General features: G+C 37.1%; 2 protein-coding genes across 4 annotated transcripts; both read left to right on the top strand.

The window, feature by feature from the left end:
* Window positions 1–12,800: 12,800 nt before the first annotated feature.
* On the top strand, window positions 12,801–15,944 carry mrpl14 (mitochondrial ribosomal protein L14). Of its 3 annotated transcripts, none has more exons than XM_053502413.1 (3): window positions 12,801–12,939; window positions 14,621–14,688; window positions 15,435–15,944. In XM_053502413.1, the coding sequence occupies exons 1-3, from the start codon at window positions 12,832–12,834 to the stop codon at window positions 15,799–15,801; spliced, it is 543 nt and encodes a 180-aa protein (XP_053358388.1). In that variant the 5' UTR covers window positions 12,801–12,831; the 3' UTR covers window positions 15,802–15,944. The 3 variants fall into 3 exon arrangements, with proteins under 3 accessions (XP_053358388.1, XP_053358389.1, XP_053358387.1); XM_053502414.1 differs by lacking the exon at window positions 12,801–12,939 and adding an exon at window positions 13,184–13,237; XM_053502412.1 differs by lacking the exon at window positions 12,801–12,939 and adding an exon at window positions 13,749–13,829.
* A 4,322-nt stretch (window positions 15,945–20,266) lies between these two features.
* On the top strand, window positions 20,267–23,272 carry mgme1 (mitochondrial genome maintenance exonuclease 1). Its single transcript, XM_053502120.1, has 4 exons — window positions 20,267–21,049; window positions 22,383–22,605; window positions 22,816–22,948; window positions 23,040–23,272. Exons 1-4 carry the CDS (start codon window positions 20,518–20,520, stop codon window positions 23,190–23,192), a joined length of 1,041 nt encoding a protein of 346 aa, XP_053358095.1. The 5' UTR covers window positions 20,267–20,517; the 3' UTR covers window positions 23,193–23,272.
* Window positions 23,273–23,358: the final 86 nt, after the last annotated feature.

Below are 23,358 nucleotides of genomic sequence, written 5' to 3'. Positions count from 1 at the left end.
CCCGTCGTTGACGGGGAAGGAGTTATTAGAATTAGGTAAAAGGTTGAAGCTAAAAAAATAAACCGAACAGCTATAATGTAATCAGTGATATTATTAATATTTCAGCTTAAAGCCCATATCTGTGCATATCTGTCTGTCTTTCTGTACGGCAGAACTCTCTGCATAACTTATTAATACAAAGAAAGTAAAGTTGTAAGTTTAAGGTTGTAATCAAATCTTACACCTTGTTTATGTTAAGTTTTACTTTCTTAAGAAATAAAATTCAAACTTAAAATAAAATTCACTTATATATCACTTCAGTGCTGTTATTTGAAGCGTGAAAATATTAACTAAAGTAAAAGAAAATATAAAATTTAGCTTTTATAATTAATATTTATTAGGGCAGGTGTTACATTGAGCAAGTAGCTTATTAGTAGCTTATTTTAAAGTAGAATATTAAATCTGGCACATAGCTCATAACTTCATTTCTACTCAACTTTTTGCCCCAGGTTTAACTTCGGGCAAATACCTAAGTACGGTAAAAGTTTTATTAAACTCTGTCTGGCCAGTTTTGCGTGATGCTGTGACAAAATCTGGCTGGACAGGAATACATACAGAAATTTTTCTGAGACTGGTTTCGGGTCCTCCAATGCGTGAAACATAAGGATATCATTTAAATAATGAGTTCTAACCAATATACACTACAGACAAAAATTGTTTATTTATATAGATGTTGTTCATCTTGATGTCTAAGCTTGTTGCATTCGTATTGAGGGCAAAAACCAAGGCAGCTAACACAGGCTAAAGTCCATAAGGTATAATCTTGACAGACGCTTAAAGTAATGTTAAGGTTAACCACTTACTTTTTACCCATGTTTTATTTAATCAGATTTTCACAAGAAAAGAGACTATTACAAATTGCAGGATAACAATTTAATTGCAAGATCTATGACCACACTCAGCAGCATGCAAAGACCCTGCCCATCCTTATATCAACCTTCTTCTACTGTACCAGAATGTGCTTTTTTCCCCCCCCCTTCTGACCAGGCAGTGTATTTTAAACATACACTGGAGATGAGTGAAACTGCCAGAATTACATTATTCAACTGCAGATCAGTCTACCATTTCTTTCTAGCAGATACCGCAGGAGTGTAGACAAGAAACTATACAATTTTGGAGGTATGAGACAACAATGCTAATAAATTATAAGCAGAATTTGCACTGGTCACATGGTGGCTTAATAGTGAGCCAGTTCGATTTTTACTTTGGGTCTGTGTGCATGTTCTCCCATTGCTTGATGTGTTTCCTCAGGGTACTCCAGTTTCCTCCCACAGTTCAGAGACATGCAGATTAGGTTAATTGCCAGTCACAATATTGCCTGTAGTGTGTGTGTGTGTGTGTGTGTGTGTGTGTGTGTGCGCACCCTATGATGGATTTGCAACCTCTCCATCCCCTACACAGGATAAGCAGTATATAAGATTAATGAATGAAAAGATTTATCGAAATTCTGAGATGCAAAATCTCATAAGGATAGGGCAAGGAAGCATTGCCGTTAACAATAATAAATATTATAATTCAATTCAATTCAATTCAATTCAATTTTATTTGTATAGCGCTTTTAGCAATTTTCATTGCCGCAAAGCAGCTTTACACAGTCAAAAGAATTATTTAAGTTTGTATGAAATGTGAATTTGTATGAATCAAAATGGTCAGTTTGTCCCTGGTGAGCAAGCCGAGGGCGACAGTGGCAAGGAAAAACTCCCTGAGATGATAATAGGAAGAAACCTTGAGAGGAACCAGACTCAACAGGGAACCCATCCTCATTTGGGTAAACAGAAAGCAGTAAATGATCTGCATTTATACAGTGTGTAGGGTGGGAGGCAGTTCAGCTATAATAGCTGATGTTAATTGATGTTAATATGGAGTCCAGGTAGTTATTGAAACTATATGTAAGAAGTTCCAGTCATGAACTATCGAGCTGTCAAGTCCCCAGAGAAACAGTTGCCAACACCAGTCAAGGTCAGAACCATTTTCTAGGTAGAGAGAATCATTCCCAGACACCAGACGCATCCCAGAGAGACACACGGGGCATCCATGTGATGAGATCTTCAGCCAGAAGCGGGGCACCAGGATGGGTCAGACAGGTCCGGAGGGCAGAGGGAGTCTGGATCACTGGCAGCTCAGGAACGACATGTGTAGCTCGACAGAGAGAGAGAGAAAGAGTGAAAGGGGGAGACAGGAGGAGAGAGGAAAAAGAAAGAGGGGGGGAAAGAGAAGAAGAGGAGAGATGGCAGTTAGGTATGGTCACAGTCACACAATGTATAATGTGAATGTATATTAATTGTAGAGTGCAAGCAGAGACTCCGGCAGGACTAACTATGACAGCATAACTAAAAGGGAGAGCCAGAAGGAAACACAAACATGAGGGCTTCCTGACATGTAAAGCAAACAATCACCTCACCGTCAGCAAACCTGAGTGATCAATGAGAGTGAGGAAGACAGCATTCAAACATACCAGTTCACCATAATACTCTACGTCCATGAGTCCCCCAGATCTGCTCCTTTACCTATGGCAAATCTATTTAAAAATGCTTGGCTAAATAAATAGGTTTTTAGCCTGGACTTAAACACTGAGACTGTGTCTGAGTCCCGAACACTATTTGGAAGACTATTCCATAACTTTGGGGCTTTGTAAGAAAAAGCTCTGCCCCCAGCTGTATTTTTCATAATACGCGGTACTGACAAGCAGCCTGCATCCTTTGATCGAAGTAGGCGTGGCGGATCGTAAGACACTAGCAGTTCGCTCAGGTACTGCGGCGCGAGACCATTTAATGCTTTATATGTCAAGAGTAGTATTTTAAAATCAATGCGAAATTTCACAGGGAGCCAATAGAGTGAAGATAAGATAGGGGTGATGTGCTCATATCTTCTGGTTCTGGTGAAGACTCTTGCTGCTGCATTCTGGACTAGCTGAAGCTTATTTATGCATCTAGCTGAACAACCAGACAGTAAGGCATTACAATAGTCCAACCTAGAGGTGATAAAAGCATGAACTAGTTTTTCTGCGTCGTTTAGCGACAATAAATTTCTTATCCTGGCAATATTTCTGAGGTGAAAGAATGCTATCCTGGTAATATTATCTACATGTGCTTCAAATGAAAGGCTGGAATCAATAATCACAACAAGGTCTTTCACTGTTGCATTTGATGGAACAGAAAGGCCATCTAAAGTTACGGTGTGATCTAAAATTTTACTCCTAGCTGTATGCGGTCCTATGACTAGAACTTCTGTCTTATCCGGATTTAGCAGAAGGAAGTTAATTAGCATCCAATTTCTTATGTCCTGCACACATTGCTCAATTTTAGTAAGCTGTTTTTTCTCATCAGGTTTTGCTGAGACATATAACTGTGTATCGTCAGCATAACAATGAAAACTAATACCATGCTTACGGATTATGTTGCCCAGAGGAAGCATGTAAAGGGAAAAAAGCAGTGGACCTAAAACTGAACCCTGCAGAACGCCAAACTCCACTAGAGAACATGCAGAATAATCACCATTTAAGTCTACATACTGATAACGATGGGTCAGAGAGGATCTGAGCCAGGAGAGGGCTGTACCCTTAATTCCCACTACATTTTCTAATCTGTGAAGAAGAATAGCGTGATCAACGGTGTCAAAAGCTGCACTGAGGTCAAGTAGTACAAGCATAGTTACACAACCCTGATCAGAGGCCAATAGAATGTCATATACTACTTTAACGAGCGCTGTCTCTGTACTGTGATGAGGCCTAAATCCTGACTGATACAGTTCATGTATGCCATTTCTATGTATATATAAGCATAGCTGCTCCGCTACTATCTTTTCCAGAATCTTAGAGATAAAGGGGAGGTTTGATATTGGTCTGTAACTGGACAGCTGACAGGGGTCGAGGTCAGGTTTCTTAATTATTGGTTTGATAACTGCTAATTTAAAAGATTTTGGAACATATCCAATGCTGAGTAAAGAATTAATTATTTTCAACAGGGGTTCTATTATCTGTTTAAGAAAATGTGTCGGTACAGGATCTAATATACAGGTTGATGAATTTGAAGAAGAGATGAGTGAAATTAGTTCATTCTCTTTTTTTTTTACTCAAGGGGAGTAAAGTATTCTAGGTTCTGATCTGACATGGCTAGATTAACATCTGCATCAATTACATTGTTCGGTTTCAAAACCTCAATTTTATGCCCAATATTTACAATTTTATTATTAAAAAAGTTCATGAAGTCCTTACTTTTGCATGATGTTGTTGTGGAGATTTCTGCAGTGGTCTTATTTCTGGTTAATTTGGCTACAGCATTAAATAAGAATCTAGGATTATTTTTGTTATTTTCTATAAGAGTGGAGAGATATGTTGATCTAGCTACACTAAGAGCTTTTCTATAGTTCAGGACGCTCTCCTTCCATGCTATTTGAAATACTAGTAATTCAGTTTGACGCCATTTACGTTCTAATTTCCGAGCGGTCTGTTTTAAAGTGCGCGTGTGATCGTTATACCAGGGAGCAAGTTTCTTATCTCTAATAATTTTTCTTTTGACTGGAGCTACCTTATCTAAGGTATAGCGAAATGTCGACTCTAAATATTCAGTCGCCTGATCGAGTTCTGTGGGGTCAGACGGTGATCTAATCGAAGTTGGGAACTCTGGGAGATTACTGATAAAACTCTGTTTGGTAGTTGATGTGAATGTACGTTTCATACGGTAGCGCGGCGCAGTGTGTACATTATTATTGTGACACACTTGAATTGAGACAAGATATAAGGAATTAAAGGCATGTATCCCAAGAAACTGGGTCACAGAATGGTGCCATGACACAAATTAAGTAATATTAAAATGTTGGTTTGGACCTTTGTAAAGATTGTTTGAGGTGATGTTATTATTTTAAACTTATAAATTTAGGCTAGCCTATTATCAGCATACCACGTTTTTAAGCAATTAATTTAACATTTTTGTGTGAAAATGTAGCTACTTTGTATTCATCCATGCTATTATAGAGCTGAATGTACAATGGGAAGATTTTCAAAAAGCAATGAGAACCTGGAATTTCCTGGAATTTGTATTTTTTTATTATTATTTTAGATATTAAAATATGGAAAATATGCTTCCATACAACACTAATCAGTTTTTGTTCATTAAAACTAAATGACAATAAAGTATCTATCTATCTATCTATCTATCTATCTATCTATCTATCTATCTATCTATCTATCTATCTATCTATCTAAAGTACCTACCTACCTATGATAAAGGACTACCCATCAGGTTTGTAATACCAATTAATACCAGTTATTTCACAGTGAAATTCTTTCTAGTGACGTCAGCATTATACTGTTATTTTACAGTACATCTACATTAGTTTTTAGTGTTATACCATTTATTAGGATACAGTATTAAAATAACTGGAGAGTTTTCGGGGGGGTTTTTGCAGTAAAATCCAGGTTGTTGCAGTTTAATTACAAAAGTTTAAATTACTTTTGACATAAATGAGACATGAAGCAAGAAGTATGTGCAGACATTACTTTATTTAACATAAAATGAAACTTGGGTAACAACTGAAAAACCAACAGAATTCCCCCAAAAGCTTAAGGGTCGAGTGGTGCATCTCTCCTAGAGACATCCCTGACAGCCGTGAATCCCTTTAAATAAAAAAAGAAAGAAAGAAAGAAAGAAAGAAAGGAGAAAACAAATAAGGAAATACAAAGGCAATAAAATATTGCTGTTGTTTATTACAATTTATCACTCATTTTCACAGCTGACTTGATAAAAAAAATAACATTTGTGATAGTTGTATTAAACAACTTATAGATATTGCTTAAGTCAATTTAACTATTAAATCATAAATGACTTTACTGCATTAACGAGTATAACCTTATTAATGCTGAATTAAAATAAAATCAACAACAGTGTAATAGAACTGCATGTTAGCCAAACATGACAATACCAGGCTAAAACCATCATCTGGGTAAAAACTTTTTGAGAATATTTTTTTTTTACTTTTTAAATAACTAAACTAGAAGGAAAGACAATACTGCAATGGAGTACACAATAAGAAGTGCTTCCTAAAACTGCATTAGACACTTTTGCAGGTCCCCACTTGTGAAAGTCTCTCCTCCCTTCCTGTTTGCAGTTGTACAGTTGGCTGTATAGTAGCACAAGTAAACACAAGTTAGCTACATCTTCACACTTAAATTGGCAAGCTCTTTTTTTTACTGAATTGTTTAATATAAAAAGCTGAGAAGGCTGAGCAGACATTTCATGCTCCAAAACCTAATTTCACAGAGATACCCCTAAACACCAATAGCCCCAGCCTCCACTACTGCCACCAGAAATCTAAAAACATTATTCAGAATAGTTTCCTGTGTGCTCACATAAAATCAGAAGTAGAAACCAAGACTTCCAAGACTAACATCAGCTAAAACACAACTCATACAGTACAGTACTGTATTGCTGACGTCAGCCTCATGTCTGGCTCCTAGTACTAACGTCTGAAAAGCATCCACAAAATGTCACCCAGACATCAGCATTAAACATGGGCTTCCTTTAGTCTTCTTCGTAAGAATTATTACAAATCTTTTTTTTTTTCTCAGAAAACAATTTGTAGTAGGATGGTAGGATTTGTTTCTGAAAGTGATTTTAAATGAGTTCTAAAAGGTTTACCTCATGAAGTTATTTTTGCTTTTTCTCACCCTTGCAGGCAGTCAGGAAGAGAGTGATGTTTAGGATATTGTTCACTATACCTTTATTGACTTTTTCTTTATCTGTATTTCCTTGTGCTGAAGCTCTTTTTGATGGTATTCATTCCAACATTAAAGTTTCTTTACTTGAACCATATCTCTTCATTTCATCCTCACACACAAACTTGGGAGACAAGCAGAGGTGGCTCAGGTGGTTACAGTTCTGGGAGGCTGTCTGCAGGGTCAGATTTGCTCCCATGCCATTGAGCGAGGAAGTGGGACCGGGCAACATCACGAATGACCTGTGAGGATGGTGTACACTAGATTACGGGGGAGACTAGGGAGGGAGTTTGCCTGGTGCCAATTCATTGCAGGGCATAAGCACACACACATACACACACACGCACACACACACACACACACACACCCACACACACACACACACACGCATACATACACACACACACACACACACACTCACACACTTTGGGCAATTTGGGAAAGTCAATTAGCCTAATCTCCATGTCTTTGGACTGTGGGAGGACCCTAGAGTACCTGAAGGAAACCCACCAAGCTCAGGAAAAACATGCAAACTCCAGGCACACAGAGACAGGAATCGAACCCCGAGCCTGGAGGTGCAGCCAACTATACATTCTGACTAGGGTTGAAAAATAATCATTATTAAAGTAAATTTATGCTAGTAGAAGTGCGGGTGTAAAGGTATTCACACAGATGGCTGAAAATATAGAAAATAAGGTAAACCAGTCGTGCAAAGAAAGAAGCAGAAGCAATCCTAAAGGGCACACATGATGCTAGTCTTCTTCCAATATTGCATCCTGTTTTTCGGGGAGTGATGCACACACACTTGGCCACCTACAGTAGGTATAGAAAAGAATCACCCCTCTTTAAAATAATCACATTTGTTGATGAAATGATGAAATGAAGACAATGTTTCTGTTTAAACCAGCTGTTTTTTCTTAGTGCAACTTTTAACATCCAAGCGAAAGATATAACACAAACATGTCAGAAAAAAACAGAATCACTGATTTGGATATTTAAATGATAATTTATTTTATAGCCACTGTTCATGATATGAATTAAATGTGATTCATCAGACCGTGGTGAACCAAGGGTAAGCTATGGGTGCCCTTTAGTCTGTCATCAGTTTGCTGGTGTATAGTTGGTGACCAGTCACTTCACCTGCTGTTGGTGTTAATGTTATGCTGATCGGTGTATAAACCTGTGTCTGGTTACATTTATATTAATTCCTTCCTTTCTTGCCATACTTCCTAAGTAACCTTTGTTATTTAGAAAGTATGGCAAGAACAGAATTAAACACCTTTTTGGGTTTGTGGTATTTGTTTGTGATAATGTTGTGATGATTTTTAACCTTAGAAATATTCATGAAAAAAATATGGGCTTGCATCACGCATTGTCTCAGGTCAAGACATTAACTGAGCGTATTAACTAAGCAACAGGAATATGGACTCTTATATCCTTTTCATTGACATCAAAGTAAGCCTTTTCCTTCCGCTTCCTTACATCTTCTACTGGCAGCCACAGATGTGCCACGAGTGGCCTTTTCAGAGTGAGATCTATTTTAAGACTAAGACATTTGGAAATCAAATAATCATGTTTCCAGGTCAGACCATTCCAGGTAATGGCTTACTATATGGATCCACATCAGTCCTTTTAACGAGGAGATGCATGCATTGATTGCCGCCACTAATAATTCCACTTAGCTTCTTGAACTGCAGGCTTGCAGACTTCCTTCCCTTGATCCTTCATGTTTTTATTGGATTGTTCAGAGACCACACACAACAACAATTTTTTTTTTCTGTGATGGCTTGTGGACTTTATATCAATTAAAACACAATTCCTGTTATAAAATTATAATATACAATAATATAAAATACCGAAAATAATATACAATTTCACTTTCACTCTTTTAGTACAACGCACATAGAAGAGATTTTTTTTATGGTCACATTATCTGGTATCTTCCAAATCAAAGATGAGTTCCCTTTTAAGTTTCTTTCAAGATATTCTTCCTTGAATCGTCTCAGGGAGATGCTTTGTAACAATGTCTATGTCTATGTCAATGTCATTGAATAACTTCACCACCAAGTATCTTAAATAAGTAAACAAACAAGTAAACTGTTGATTTTTTACAATGCACAGACAAATAAATGACAATTATAAAAATACAAACATAGACCTTCTTACACAGGGTAGAGCTTGGCTACATATTAGGATATTTAAAACAAATCATTGATATCAGCTGGTCTTACTGCTCCAGTGTACAAATTGCAGAAAAAAATTGCAGTAATATGTCTCTAATCTAAAGTTATATATATATAACTTCATAAGTTATATATATATAACTTCATAAGTTATGTATATATAACTTCATTAGTATATATATAAACAGACCTTTGTAGTCTTTTGAGGTCTGATTTTGTAGTTGTTGTAGTTGAGCCAAACCAGACAGTAATTAACAGGACAAATTCAATGACGGTTGAGTAAAACTGTGTAAACTGCTTCTCTGGCAGGTTGAACTTCAACATCTGGCAAATACAATTTCTGCTGGGCCTTGGAGTCAATGTGATTGTCCCACCTCAGGTCCAAAGAGATGATGGTGCCCAGGAACTGGAATGACTCCACTGCTCCCACAGTGCTGTTTATGATGGTGAGTGGGGAAAGTGAAGAGTTTCTCCTAAAGTCCACAATCATCTCCACTTTTTAGCATGTTCAGCTCCAGGTTGTTGTAACTGCAACAGATAGCCAGCTGCTTAATTCGCTATTAGTGATGGGTCATTCTTGAATTAATCGCTTATTTTGAACAAATCCTAAGTGTGACTCAAGAAGAACGAGTCATCTCAGAAAATGATTTGTTCAGTCGCCCATGCAAAATATATCATAGGTTCTGTACAGGAATTAGTTCATCTGTTTCGAGTCATTCGTTTATCAAGTGACAGCTCTCATAAGCTTAACCAATGCAGTCTGAATAAATGAATTCATCTTTTATTTTTCTTATAATATTATATTTTTGTCTTGTTTGTTGTGTTATCAACGTTTTCATCAGTAGTAGATGTTAGCAAAGTAACACATAACATTTTAATTACATTTTGCTAAAATGAATGAAATGATTTAAAAAAAGATTTTTAAGAAAGTTAATTTTTGTCCGAAAGCTGGTGATCCACTGACAGATAGAGCTAGGAACAGAGAGCTGGGTTAATTTGGTCTTGAGCAGTTCTGGGTGACTGAATTGAAAGCCAAAGTGAAGTCCATAAACAAGATCTTTGCATAAGTCCCTGATTTGTTCAGATGTTGTAGGATGAGGTGTAGTCCCATGACTGCATCATCTCCAGACAAGAAAACTGCAGGGGGTCCAGTAAGGGTCCAGTGATGTCCTTTAGAAAGAGGTTAGTGAGCGTTTAAAGTAGGAGGGGACTAATCGTGGTATTATAAACATTTAACATGCTCAGTTCCTATAATGCATGAATGAATATCTTTCTTATTGCAAAATGTTGAACTTAAAGTTGGTTTATAACCCTTTTCAGATTAATGTGCATCAACTATTGCTTCTCTAAGACTAATGCTTATGTCTTTTCCTTTTGGAATTGTGGTAACACACACCTGAATGCTCCAGAGCAGCAACTTGCCAAAAGTTCTGTTTTCATAGTGGTGTACACACCTGCTCTTGATCCCTTAACCAAGAGCTGATGATCAGAAGGCTGCAACTTACCTTCTTAAATCCTCTGGAATTAGTAAGGGGTATTTAGTATTACCATATTGTTTTTCCTTTTAAGCTTCATTTATATTACATGCAAATTATGACAATATTTATATTAAAAAAAAATTAAAAGAAGGGACACTAACTTTATTATGTTACTAGAGAGTACCCGTGTCTCTGCCCGTGTGCTACCATTACTTGAGAATGAAGTGTGCAGTCAACTCGCTGGTAAATATTATATTACATTATAACCTTTGTGTGGAAAGAGTTTTATCAATTTAATAATAACGCACCCCCATTTATATACTTTCCTGAATAGAAAAGTCTTTAACTGGTTTTTGCAACAGTCCACAGTCTTTGGTGCCGACAAGTTCTGAGGAAGCGCATTCCAGAGCCGTGGAGCAGTTGCTGAGGAGTTTCGATTCCCCATTGTGTGGAGTTTTGTCCTGGGGTGGGGCAGAGAAGATGGGTATTTGTGAAATTAAGGTATCTTGTTGTAGATTGTGGAGTGAGGAGTACCTTAAGATAGCGTGGGTCGCTCCCATGGGTGCACTGGTGGGTAAGTAGACAGAGTTTATATTCAATATGGAGGTGGATGGGGAACCAGTAGCGTGTCCGAAAGATTGGAGTGATGTGCTCATATTTTCGCACCCTTATAAGGATCCTGGCAGCATTGTTTTGAATCCAATTAAAAGTGCTTCAGTATTGGTGCTGTTCAACTGAAGAAAGTTCTCTGACATTCATGCCTTAATCTCCTCCAGGCAGCATGTGAGAGTTGATGGAAGTGACGGAAAGGTCGGGTTTCATCTCATATAGAGCTGAGTATCATCGGCATAGCAATGGAATGAAACTCCAGCCTTGCCAATGGGAGCATGAAGATGTTGAAAAGGGTGGGCCCAAGAACTGTGGCACCCCACAATTGACCGAGTAGGGCCGTGTTTTGGCATCCCCAAGAGCCACATACTCAGTTGTGGGATAGGACCCAAACCACTCCAGAGCAGTCCCAGAAAATCCAACTATACTCAGCAAAAAAAGAAACGTCCTCTGACTTTCAACTGTTTTTACTTTCAGTTAACTTAATGTGTAAATATTTGTATGAACACTAAAAGAGTCAACACCATAAGACATAAACTAAAAATGTTTCACAATGTGTCCCTGAATGAAGGGAGGCTCAAAATCAAAAGTACCACTCAGTATCTGGTGTGGCCACCAGCTGCTTGAAGTACTGCATCTCCTCCTCATGGACTGCCTATTGCGGACAGTCTGAGCACTGATGGAGGGATTGTGTGTTCCTGGTGTGACTCGGGCAGTTGTTCTGGCCATCCTGTACCTGTCACACAGGTGTGATATTCGGATGTACCGATCCTGTGCAGGTGTTGTTACACGTGGTCTTCCACTGTGAGGATGATCAGCTGTCCTTCTTGTCTCCCTGTAGCGCTGTCTTAGGCGTCTTACAGTTCGGACATGGCAATTTATTGTCCTAGCCACATCAGCAGTCCTCATGCCTCCCTGCGATGTGTGCCAAGAAACTATTGCACTGTTTCTCTGTGAAATTGCTACAAGTGTGGGTTTGGGGTCTGAGCAGATGATTTATTATAGAAAAAAGTTGTTTTAAATTGCCAGGATTTATATTAATTATATTTGAGTAATATTGCAATCTGGCAATGGCTCTGGAGTAGTTTTTTTTATGTTCTCTTGACAGTTAGATTAGTCAAAACAGCGCTGTCCAGGGGTAGGCCCAGCTGTTTTTTATTTGGCAGAGCTCACTGGTAAACCACAGGACAGATCTTGAAAAAGTGACCTTGTAAATGTGTGATTTAACAGGGACGTTGGCCTCAAGGTTGTTCTGGAGGCTGTTAGTACTCCACTAATTCACTGACTAAGGAAAGCTGAAAAATAATGGAATTTTTTTTTAAAGCTAGCATTTAGATCAGATGAATTTATGTCTTTTCAGATTTCTGAAATGGATATAATGCTGTGTCTTGGAAATTGGTGTATATAAAGGGCGATGCATCGAAACTATTTTATGGTCAGAGACATCCGGGTCATGTACTTGGGGATTTAAAATAGAGAAAGTCAGTAATGACTAAATTGAGGATGTGGCCCTTACTATGGGTGGGGACCTCAACATTCTGTTTTAGATTTAAGAAGGAACTCACCAAATTGTGTAGAGGAAGTGTCCACAGGGATGGTTAGGTCTCCAAGTATTAACACACTGGATAACGATGTACAGAAAGCTGAAAGAAACCTATGCATTTCTGTGATGAAACCTGGGTGTTGTTTTGGTAATTTAAACAGCATTAGACTTGTTTGCAGTTGAACACACACACACACAGGATAAGAGTCCATCAAGTTCCACAGCATAGATGTTAATGGCACATCACAATGTTGTGAGTAATCCAATATGGCCGCCTTTAATCGAAACAGCTTCAGTTACATGGTTTCAGGCCACTCCTGCTATTATAACTGCATGGTGTGTCATTTCTTTTGCCAATACCTAATAATAAACCAGGTAAAACATTTTACTGTGACTTTATTTATTTATTTATTTGAACAAGCATCTGTTAACAGCATAATAACAGTAAACAGCAGCCAAATTTTTGCTTTTCTAATAGTAAATATTATGGGGTAATGACAACTTTACGAGTCTTTTAAGGAAAGTTTCCATGATAATTGTAAAAAGTATTTTAACAAAATTAATAACAACAATATAAGTTTAACTACAGTGAACGTTTATTTTGAAATGTGGAAATGTGCGTGAATGCACCCGGAAGTAATTCCGCTAAGGCGGCCGGTTCACGTCGTTCAAGGTGAGGCGTTTGACTCGCAGGAACTCATTTAAGCTGTTTATATTTGTTGGCAACGCGGGGTGTTTTTAGGTTTTCGCCACTAAAAGCACGCAGTCTTTGGCGGAGTTATCTGATATGCTACTAGAAATTTAGTTTTCCAGTTAATACCAAAAAGGCTCATACTAAGCTACATCCTAAACCCAGTGCTAGCAGTGTGTACTCCTGAAGAAAAAAATATTTTAGCTTTACAGACCCACACTGAGAAATTAATCTGAAATTAGATTATTTGTATTTAACATAGTTAACTGTTTTATAAGTGTACTATCAGTAGGCATAGTGTGATTTTAAACGTAGAGGAAGCTTGATTTGTCGCAGGAAGGAAATATGTTTTACCTTAGGGCTGATGTGCAGTAAATACCCAATAAATCTGATTAGTTTTATCGTTCCAAACCTTTTTTTTTTTTTTTTTAAGAAATTAATAACCAGCGCCACCTTCTTTTCTAAGGCAAAGTCATGTGGTAGAATGTACACATTACATACAGCATACATGCATACAGCATGCTGGTACAGAGAGGAAAAAAATCAACAGCTGCCACCACCACAAAGTATTAATGTCAGTTTACAACAATGAATACTAAAGAAAAAAAATCTTTAATGCTACAGCAATTTGACAATGATCATTTTTTTTATTGTTTATTAAAGAATAACATAATACTCATTCTAATATGATCTTGATTAGGTTGTGTTACAGTTGATGAGGAATGTCTGATAAAAAGTTAGTTTCTGATAGAACTTTGATTATACTAGCTATAAACAGTTATTTCTTCACCAGCCTCTTTCTTTTTTTTCTAAGCTAATAATGAGAATGCATCCTGTCATAAAAAAAATATGCTTTTTATGTATAAGCATATTAATTGTAAAAAAAGAAATAAAATAATAAGGATATATTGTTTCCCTTTACCTTTATCTTTGAAAAAAGGGAAAGAACACTTACATGTTGCAAAACTTCAAATTTAAAGTTCAGCCATTTTGGAGAAATGCTTCAACATTATATTGTCTTGCTTTAAACAATAATAATTTAAAATGTAAATAATTAATACTTAATATATTCATATATAATTAATATATTGAATATTGAAACTAAAATTGGTGTAAGCTTCTAAAAGCATATGACCTGTAAAAATTGTTGCCTAAATAGTTTTTTGATAAAAGCTTAAAAAGAAAATCTGTAGTGTCCGTAACCCTGTATTTTAGAATAATACACCTTTTCAGGTTTGTTTTTTCATGGAAATCTAAATTGGACAAGTTTCAGCTGAATGACAATTTAGATCAGTGAAAAATTTGAATTAATCCTAAAAGGTAGTGTAATTTAGAGTAATTTAATGCCTTTATTTTTTATAATAGATCACTATGGCCTTCTCATCATTGGTGCTTCCAAAGATATTATCGACAACACAGTACCGGTCTTTCAGGTAAGATTTTTTATTGCTGTCAAGAATTAGTAATACAGCAGGGGTTTTGGTCATAGTCCCTGTTCGTGTACAGTATATGTAGAAGCTATATATTTTTTTATCTCTGTTGTTTTTTTCCTAATGGGTCTCATCCACACCAAATCTTTTTTTTTTTATGAATTAAAAATATAATGACATATATTCGTTTCTGTTCCTAAATCCACTGCTCGTGCTGCAAACTCTTGTGCGACTTGAGATTAAGCAGTAGTTTCACCTCATCATGTGAGACAAATGACTCCTCGTGTTTCTTTCTTATTTTATAACTTTTATCCACCAACTTCCCCGACCAGGATTGGGCATTTACTGAAGGGGAATAAATAAATTAGCTTATGGCCATGCTGATGTTTTGTTCAGCATTTTATCTTTTCAGTACACATGCTTTCAATGTCAAATTACTTTATGGTAACATGCACCAAATTACCAATTTGTATTCATTCCCCAGCAATACATGTAACAGTACTGGCAAAATACTGTCACTGTCTAACTGGCCTATGTTTCAGTGATTTCAAATTGTTATTGAAGATATTTTTTAAAAACAATGTACGTGTGCATTTTTTATGGGGAGTGGTAAACATTTCTTTTTTTATATATCAGTATGCAGTATTGTACATGTGGACGAGACCATAGGATTTCCTGACATTTCTTTATAAGTAATGGTTGTGATGTGCAACAGGGAGCTTCTTAATAACAGCATACCCTCTCTTTAGTGTTTCTACAGTTGTGGCAGCTCTTCAGAAGTTGACAAGAGTACGGGTGGTCGACAACAGCAGTCTTGGAAATACCCCCTATCACCGTCCTCCTAGAGTCATTCATGTATACACCAAAAATGGAGTAGGCAAAGTCGGTGATACTGTCCTGTTGGCCATTAAAGGACAGAAAAAGAAAGCACTGATTGTGGGTCACAAGATGCCTGGACCAAGAATGTCACCTAGGTTTGATTCAAACAATGTTGTTTTGATCGAAGAAAACGGGAATCCAACAGGAACAAGGATTAAAGCTCCCATACCTACACATTTACGCAGACTGGAGGGTGATTACTCCAAATTATTGGCTATTGCACAACGCTTTGTGTAGGTAGTTTTAATGAACTGTAAATCACCACAGGACTGCTATTGCTGACATGACATCTTATTAAAAATGAGAAATATATAAATATCTTCAAAACTTGGCAAAACATTTTGAACAGTTAAAAAATGTAATAAAAGAGTTAAATTGTCTAGTTTTGTTCTTTTTGTAAAAAAGTGTGAGATTTTTTGTGTTTACAGTCTTTTCAGGACTGGACATATCAGTTTCTCCAATTCCACTTGGATGATACTATAAATAATATACAATTTCATCAAGTGTTGCATGTACTAAGATTTTGTTTAATTGCTTTTGGCTTCTATAACAATTTGCAGTGTGTTTGTCAATTCATTTAATTAGTGCAAACAAATATATTAAAAAAGTGCAAAGAAGATTTACAATAATGAAAAAAAGGCACTTGATATACAGTTAGAAGCAGCTCTTTTTTTTTTTAAATACACAAAACAGGCACTATCTTGGGCTGGGAAGATAAATATCCCAATGAAAATATATACTGTTGATATGGGGATACAGTAGATTGGTCTTGCACTGAGGGAGAAAATAATACTTAAGCAATATCACACAAAAGGGAATGCTGTTGTGCTTAAATATCAGCCTAGATGTGACTTGTCCATAGGAATGAGGACAATTTTTCCAATTGGTCCACTTCTTAAAATTTTTTTCCCATCACCTGTTGCAACAAACAAAAAAAATTGTCTGTCCAGTTAAATACAGTATATAGTGTCCAGTACTACAGCAAAAAAAAAAAAATATTTTTCTCTTTGTCCTGAACAAGTGTAACCTTTTTGCTAATTTGCATAAGATGCAAAACCTAATTTTGAGAACTTGTTTTAGGATTTTTGTGCTATCCACAATTTTGCTATGAATTTACTTAGGAGGACTCTTTTAAATGCATTACATCGGTCATGTCATAAAAGTATTTTCCACTGTATTTTGCCAACAGTTGGACACTGGTGGTGCTGTTTGCTTAGACTCTGTAGTTCATTATTATTATTATTACTATAAGCGCCAAAAAATATTCACACTCTGACTGTAGAATTTATTAAGAAACATTAAGAAAAGATTTATATTAATTTTTTTTTTTTTTTTTTTTACATAATCAATAGTTTTTCAATGGTCTTTGTCTATCTGTCAAAAAGCTTTAGTATTTCCTAAAATGCTTTAGGCTGAGCTGTGAGCCACAAATGCACCGCTGTGTTCACTTCTTCATCAAAAGTAAATCCTTGTCCTCGTAGGACTGCTTTCAGAAGACCAAACAGGTGAAATTTAGATGGAGCAAGACCAGAACTATAGTGAAGATGCTTTGACACCTTAAAACAAGGTTTTTGCAGCGTGTCAACAGTGTATTGTATCACAGTTGATTGTACCTGATAATGTTCTAATGCCTGCCCTTGAGAATCCCAGAAAACTGTAGGCATCAATTTTCTAGCTGATGGTTGAGGTTTTTTTTTTACTTTTTATTGGTCTGCAATTGATTAACTTTACATATTCAAATTCAAATAAAAATTTTATTTGTCACATACACAGTCATACACAATACGATGTACTGACCTTAAAATAAAAGACTATGAATAGGCATACCTCATCTCGTCATGAGTAATTATTGTTTTTAGGAAATTTTGTTTTCAAAGACAGGTTTTCATGAATTTTTAAGTCATGAGGGTGTGCAAATGAAATTGCATGTCAAAAACATTAACCAAATTATACTGAACAAAAATATAAACGCAACACTTTTGTTTTTGCTTCCATTTTTAATGAGATGAACTCAAAGATCTGAAACATTTTCTACATAAACAAAATAACCATATCTCTCAAATATTGTTCACAAATCTGTCAAAATCCATTACGATGAAGAACTGGAGTCAAGTCGAGACCCCAATGAGGACGACGAGCATGCAGATAAGCTTTCCTGAGACTGTTTCTGACAGTTTGTGCAGAACTGTAATTGGTTACACGTCATTTGCGGTTGTGAGGCTGGTTGGATGTACTGCCAAATCCTCTGAAACACCTATGGAGACGGCTTATGGTGGAGAAATGAACATTCAATTCACGAGCAACAGCTCTAGTGGACATTCCTGCTGTCAGCATGCCAATTGCACGCTCCCTCAAGACTTGCGACATCTGTGGCATTGTGCTGTGTGATTCAACTGAACCTTTCAAAGTGGCCTTTTCTTGTGGCCAGTCTAAGGCACATCTGTGCAATAATCATGCTGTCTATTCAGCATCTTGATGTGGCACACCTGTGAGGTGGGATGGATTATCTCGGCAAAGGAGAAGTGCTCACTATCACAGATCTTGACAGATTTGTGAACAATATTTAAAAGATATGGTTATTTTGTGTATGTAGAAAATGTTTTAGATCTTTGAGTTCATCTCATAAAAAATGGGAGCAAAAACAAAAGTGTTGCGTTTATATTTTTGTTCAGTATATAATGTAGTGCACAGGGAATCTCTCAACCAACTGAATTATCATAGCAACTTGCTACCAACATTATAGAAACCACCTTTTAACAACCTACAGTATCTGGCATCATTATAAAACCCTCCTAGAACCATAGTGACCACCTGGAATTGCATAACCGCCATATAGCAACACCCTAGCAACTAGCTAAAACATGAAAGAAACCAATCAACAACCAAGCAGCCAAATTAGCAAATGATAAGACTTATTTCTTTAGCAATCAACTTGTTGATTATTTACCAATAATTTACTAATATGTTGATAAATTATCTTTTAAATATTTCTAGATAATGTTTTGTTGTAGTTTATTGGAACCTATTTATGGGGGAAAAATACCTTGCCTGGTCAATTAAGTCACTGTTTGCATTTAAATAATCAAATACTTAAAATCCTTTGATTAGATAATTACTGCAGTGCTCACTGCAACAGTTTTGTTTTTTTAGCCCTAATTGATGCAGTGAGTAGCTTCTCATTTCTGAAAACATTTCCTGTAGGTGTGGAAAAGATGTTATTGTGTTTTAGAATAGTCAAAATATTCCCAATATCCCAAGGCGTCGTGGCAACATGCTTACAGCAGATTATGGTCGCTAAACTGCCAGGTGTCCTGGTGGTGTTTAAAAAACAATGCGGGCTTTATAGACCTATTATGGTGGGATGGTGTCCATGCCACATGAAAAGGTGCTGCTCTTATTTCTTGCATTATAGCTCATAATATCAGAACAGGCCTAGTTAATCTGTGGCTATGCAGAGCCCAGGCCTGGGAGCAGACAAACAGGCGAACGTGATCGTCCTGGATACAGCTACATACATCAGCCTCAGCTAACTGGTAGAGAAGAACCCGTCGCAGTTATGTATAATAATAATTTAATAACAACCATCATAAACAAAAACACGGTCAGAAATTTAATGCATTTAAAAGTTCTCTATACTAACTTAACAAACATAGCTATAATTACAAATAATAAGTCTTAATAATAAGTGCTAAGTAGATTCTGCAAATTATTATTTATGGCTGTACTCTAAATATTTTAATGAATTTGCGGATCTCCTCTAAAAACCTGGTCATTTCTGTAGACAAAGCATTAATTGCTGGAGACTTGAATAGTCATTATGAGAATCCAGAGGAGGACAGCATTTATGTTCATTCTGGTCTCAGTAGGAGAAATCAGTTTCTCACATTGTTGATGAGGAATTTTGTCTTTTTCTTCTTTACAACATTGCTGCAGTTTTTTAAGGTTATTGGGTGTACTTCTGAAAATAAATATTGAATATTCATTGAAACAAAAACTTATACTGTTACAAAACGTTGTTGTATATAATTGTAATGTATAGAACTCGTACATAAATTATTTGATTGACTTACAAGATGTATGCAGAAATATTTTTTTACAGATTTCTTGCCAATATAATATTACTACATTAATAACTAATACTTATTGTTTCATATTAATATTATGCCGTCCTTGATAACAATGGTAATAAGCACATACAGCTGAATCTTGGCATACGACCGCCCTCCCCTACGAATTTTTGCCCTATAAAGAAAAGTAAAAGTTTTTCGGCATACAAGGCATTTTCAGCACACGAACGAACGAACCGAACTGAACTAAGTTACGCTTATGTTCATTCAAAACTTGTTTTGCGTCAGTGGAACGCGAAGAAAAGTGAGCTTTCCGAATTTCATTTTTTTTTTTTGGGCTGTACACCCTGTGCAGTACACTCCACTGGGAACCAACTTCAGCTCGATCAGAACGCAGCCCCAGGTGTTCCTAATAAACCGCTATATGAGTATATATCCGCTTCCCCCGTGATAAAAGTGCTTGTCTGTAATAAAAAAAAAATACAGTATTTTATTGTTAGTGTATTTATTACGCATTACGCATGTTACCCTGTAACATTTTGTATTCTGTATAATATTTACAGAAATATTTTACTTTAGCTTTTATTTCATAGTAAATGGAACTTCCCCTGTTTTTAAATTTCATGATTTCTACATTGCCGTACAGTATGACAACTCTCAGTGCGGAACGTTTGTTTATTCTGACTTTTTGAGAGGGCGCTAATTTCAGTTACACAGTGTCATTGTAGGAAACGCTTTTAAAAAAAAACATGGCGTCCATGGAAACGCTATTTACCTTCTCTATTAGACAGGATTCACATACATTGTAGCAGGAAAATTTGTTAGATTTCACAAAAAGCTGATTTGATTTTGTGACGGGTACATGTTGCCGTAGCATTCAGCTGGGATGCGCGTGTACAGTCTGTGTGTGGGTCTGCAGTCACGTTGCGTGAGGCACGCGCTCGCCGGACACCTCTCCCGCTGCGCGCGCTCAACCGTGGCTTCGTTTTCGTCCTTTCCTGGGCTGCGCGCGCGCAAGAAAAGCAGCCCGTACGCCGATGTAGACACCGAGCATTATTCATTACTGGTAAAAGCGGTCGTGTCTACGAAAATCAGCTCTCAGTCTCCAGAAAGTATTGAAAATGAAGACGAGTGCCTTTTTGGATCTATCATCAAATCCAAGCCTCAGGTGTGCAGAGCGCTCAAAAACCCCTGGCCTCTGTTAAACGAGGCAAAACCTGCTGCTCCTGCCGCAGAGAGCGCGGAGGAAACACTGACCCGGATAAACTTGCGAAGAGCTTCAGATCACACCTCTGTACCAAGTGTAACTAAAATACTCCAAAAGACAATGTCAGCCCAACAGCGTTTTTATTTGGACAGATGGAAGAAAAGGAAGATCGCTGAACTCGGAGTGGAAGGCTTCAAAGAATACAGCGAGAGTAGGACACAGTTTCCCTGTGGTGTTCATCCACATGTATTATATTATTTGCATAAAAAATCCTGTAAAAACAGAAAAGTTAAAACTTCTGTAAGTTACAGGGCTGATTTAATACACTTTGAACTTATTCACATTTGGAAATGTTACAACTACAAACGTAAATGCATTTATTGTGGTTTTATGCAATAAATGTGGCACATAAGTGTGAAGGATAAGAAAAATACATTTATAATTTTTTAAAAATTAATTTTACAAATAAAAATCTGAAACGTCTGGCACGCATTTGTATTCAGCCCCCTTGACTCTGATACTCCTAACTAAAATACTCACTCTCACTCACTCTTCGTCATTACCGACATAATCCTATGTTCAGGGTCGCGGGGACCTGGAGCCTATCCCAGGAGACTTGGGGCTTAAGGCGGGTTCCACCCTGGACAGGGTGCCAATCCATCGCAGGGCACAAACACATACACACACTCACGCAGTCATTCACACACTATGGGCAATTTGGGAACACCAATCAACCTAACCTACATGTCTTTGAACTGTGGGATGAAACCGGAGTACCTGGAGGAAACCCACCGAGCACAGGGAGAACATGCAATCTCCATGCACGCAGAGACGGGAATCGAGCCTGGACAGAAATCGAACCCGGACCCTGGAGGTGCAAGGCGCCAGTGCTGACCACTACACCACCGTGCCGCCCTAACTAAAATACAGTGAAACCAATTTCCTTTAGAAGTCACCTATTTAGTAAATGGAAATAAGAATTAGAATAAGAAAGCCATAAGAAGTCTCGTTTACATTATTTCGAAGAATTTTCTTGTCGCAAACTGCAAACGGGACATCTTGGCTTTCTTTCAGCAATAGCTTTCGTCTTGCCACTCTTCCATAAAGGCCAGATTTGTGGAGTAATAGTTGTCTTGTGGGCAGATTGTCCCATCTGAGCTGTTGGTTCCACTCTATTTTAGTTAGGGGTGTCAGAGTAAAATTTTTCATTTTCCTTCCACTTAACAATTATGTGCCACTTTGTGTTGGTCTATCACATAAAATCTCAGCAAAACACATTTAAGTTTGTGGAAGGGTGACAGAATGTGAACAAAGTTTAAGGGGTATGAATAATTATGCAAGGATTTATTGAAACTCTTAACAAGTGATTGTTGCTGATTTAAATTATTAGTTGGCGTCAACTAATGTTAACAATTATTCCACTTATTTTCTCATAACTTTGCTTAAAATTTGGGAAACACTTGGATGGAAGCCTGTGTGTTCTTGTCCTTTCCAACCTTACAATTATTGAAGGGTTATTCACCTGTCATCTTGTTTGTTTTTAGATCTTTTTGCACAAGGGAAACTGTTGCATGTAGCTGTCGAAGGAATTTTAACTGGAGAAAACAACCTAAATGAAGATGGAGTGTGTCTGGAAAGCGTGTCTGGCTATTTACAAAGTCTCAGTCACATTTTGGAGGACGTTACGGGAGTGAAGGCTATCGAGAGTGTTGTGCAGCATCAGCCCTTGCAGTACCTGGGTGTTGTTGATTGTGTTGCCAAGTACAAGTGAGTACAAGTGAGGATCAGTTGTTTCTCTTCTGCATTTTTTAAGCTTGTCACAGATTAAAAGGTGATCTGATGTACATATAATAATAATGGAATATTGTGTTATGTAGCAATGTATGTACATAATAAACTCAAAAGCACTTTTGCAGATATTTTAGCGTTTACCCTAAATTAATTAATTGTTCTTTTAATTGGGTTTTTAATACACAGGAACTCACTGTGTGTCATAGAGTGGAAGACCTCAGAGAAGCCCAAACCTTTCCTTTACAGTACTTATGACAACCCCTTGCAGGTGGCAGCCTACATAGGGGCCTTAAACAGTGATGACAACTACAATTACCAGGTCTATCAATTCATGTTCGCATAAGCTTCCTGTTTTCCCCCTTGGTTTACAGCTGCTAATACAGTAAATTCCTGTTTGTCTCCATTTGTAGGTGGATAGCGGATTGATTGTGGTTGCTTACAAAGATGGTTCCCCAGCACATGCTCACTTGCTGAATGCAGACCAGGTGTTGCAGTATTGGGATAAATGGCTCTTCCGACTGGAGAAATATGCGGAGAATGAGGTGTCGCACAGATCTTGCTGATAGACCAGTCAGACTATTATTCAGAAATATTTGTCTGTCCAGGACAACAGCCTCATTTTCACGCACACATAAAAACTTTTTGGTCTTTTAGTTACTTTTTGCTTTACAAAGAAAATGTATGGATGACCAGATTTTGCTTAAATAGATTTTACTTAAGTGCAGTTAA

Source organism: Clarias gariepinus, chromosome 8 (genome assembly GCF_024256425.1).
Source record: "Clarias gariepinus isolate MV-2021 ecotype Netherlands chromosome 8, CGAR_prim_01v2, whole genome shotgun sequence".
In the NCBI taxonomy this organism is placed as follows: Eukaryota; Metazoa; Chordata; class Actinopteri; order Siluriformes; family Clariidae; genus Clarias; species Clarias gariepinus.
The sequence above is the reverse complement of the archived record's forward strand: the minus strand, read 5'-3'. Positions and strand labels throughout refer to the sequence as shown.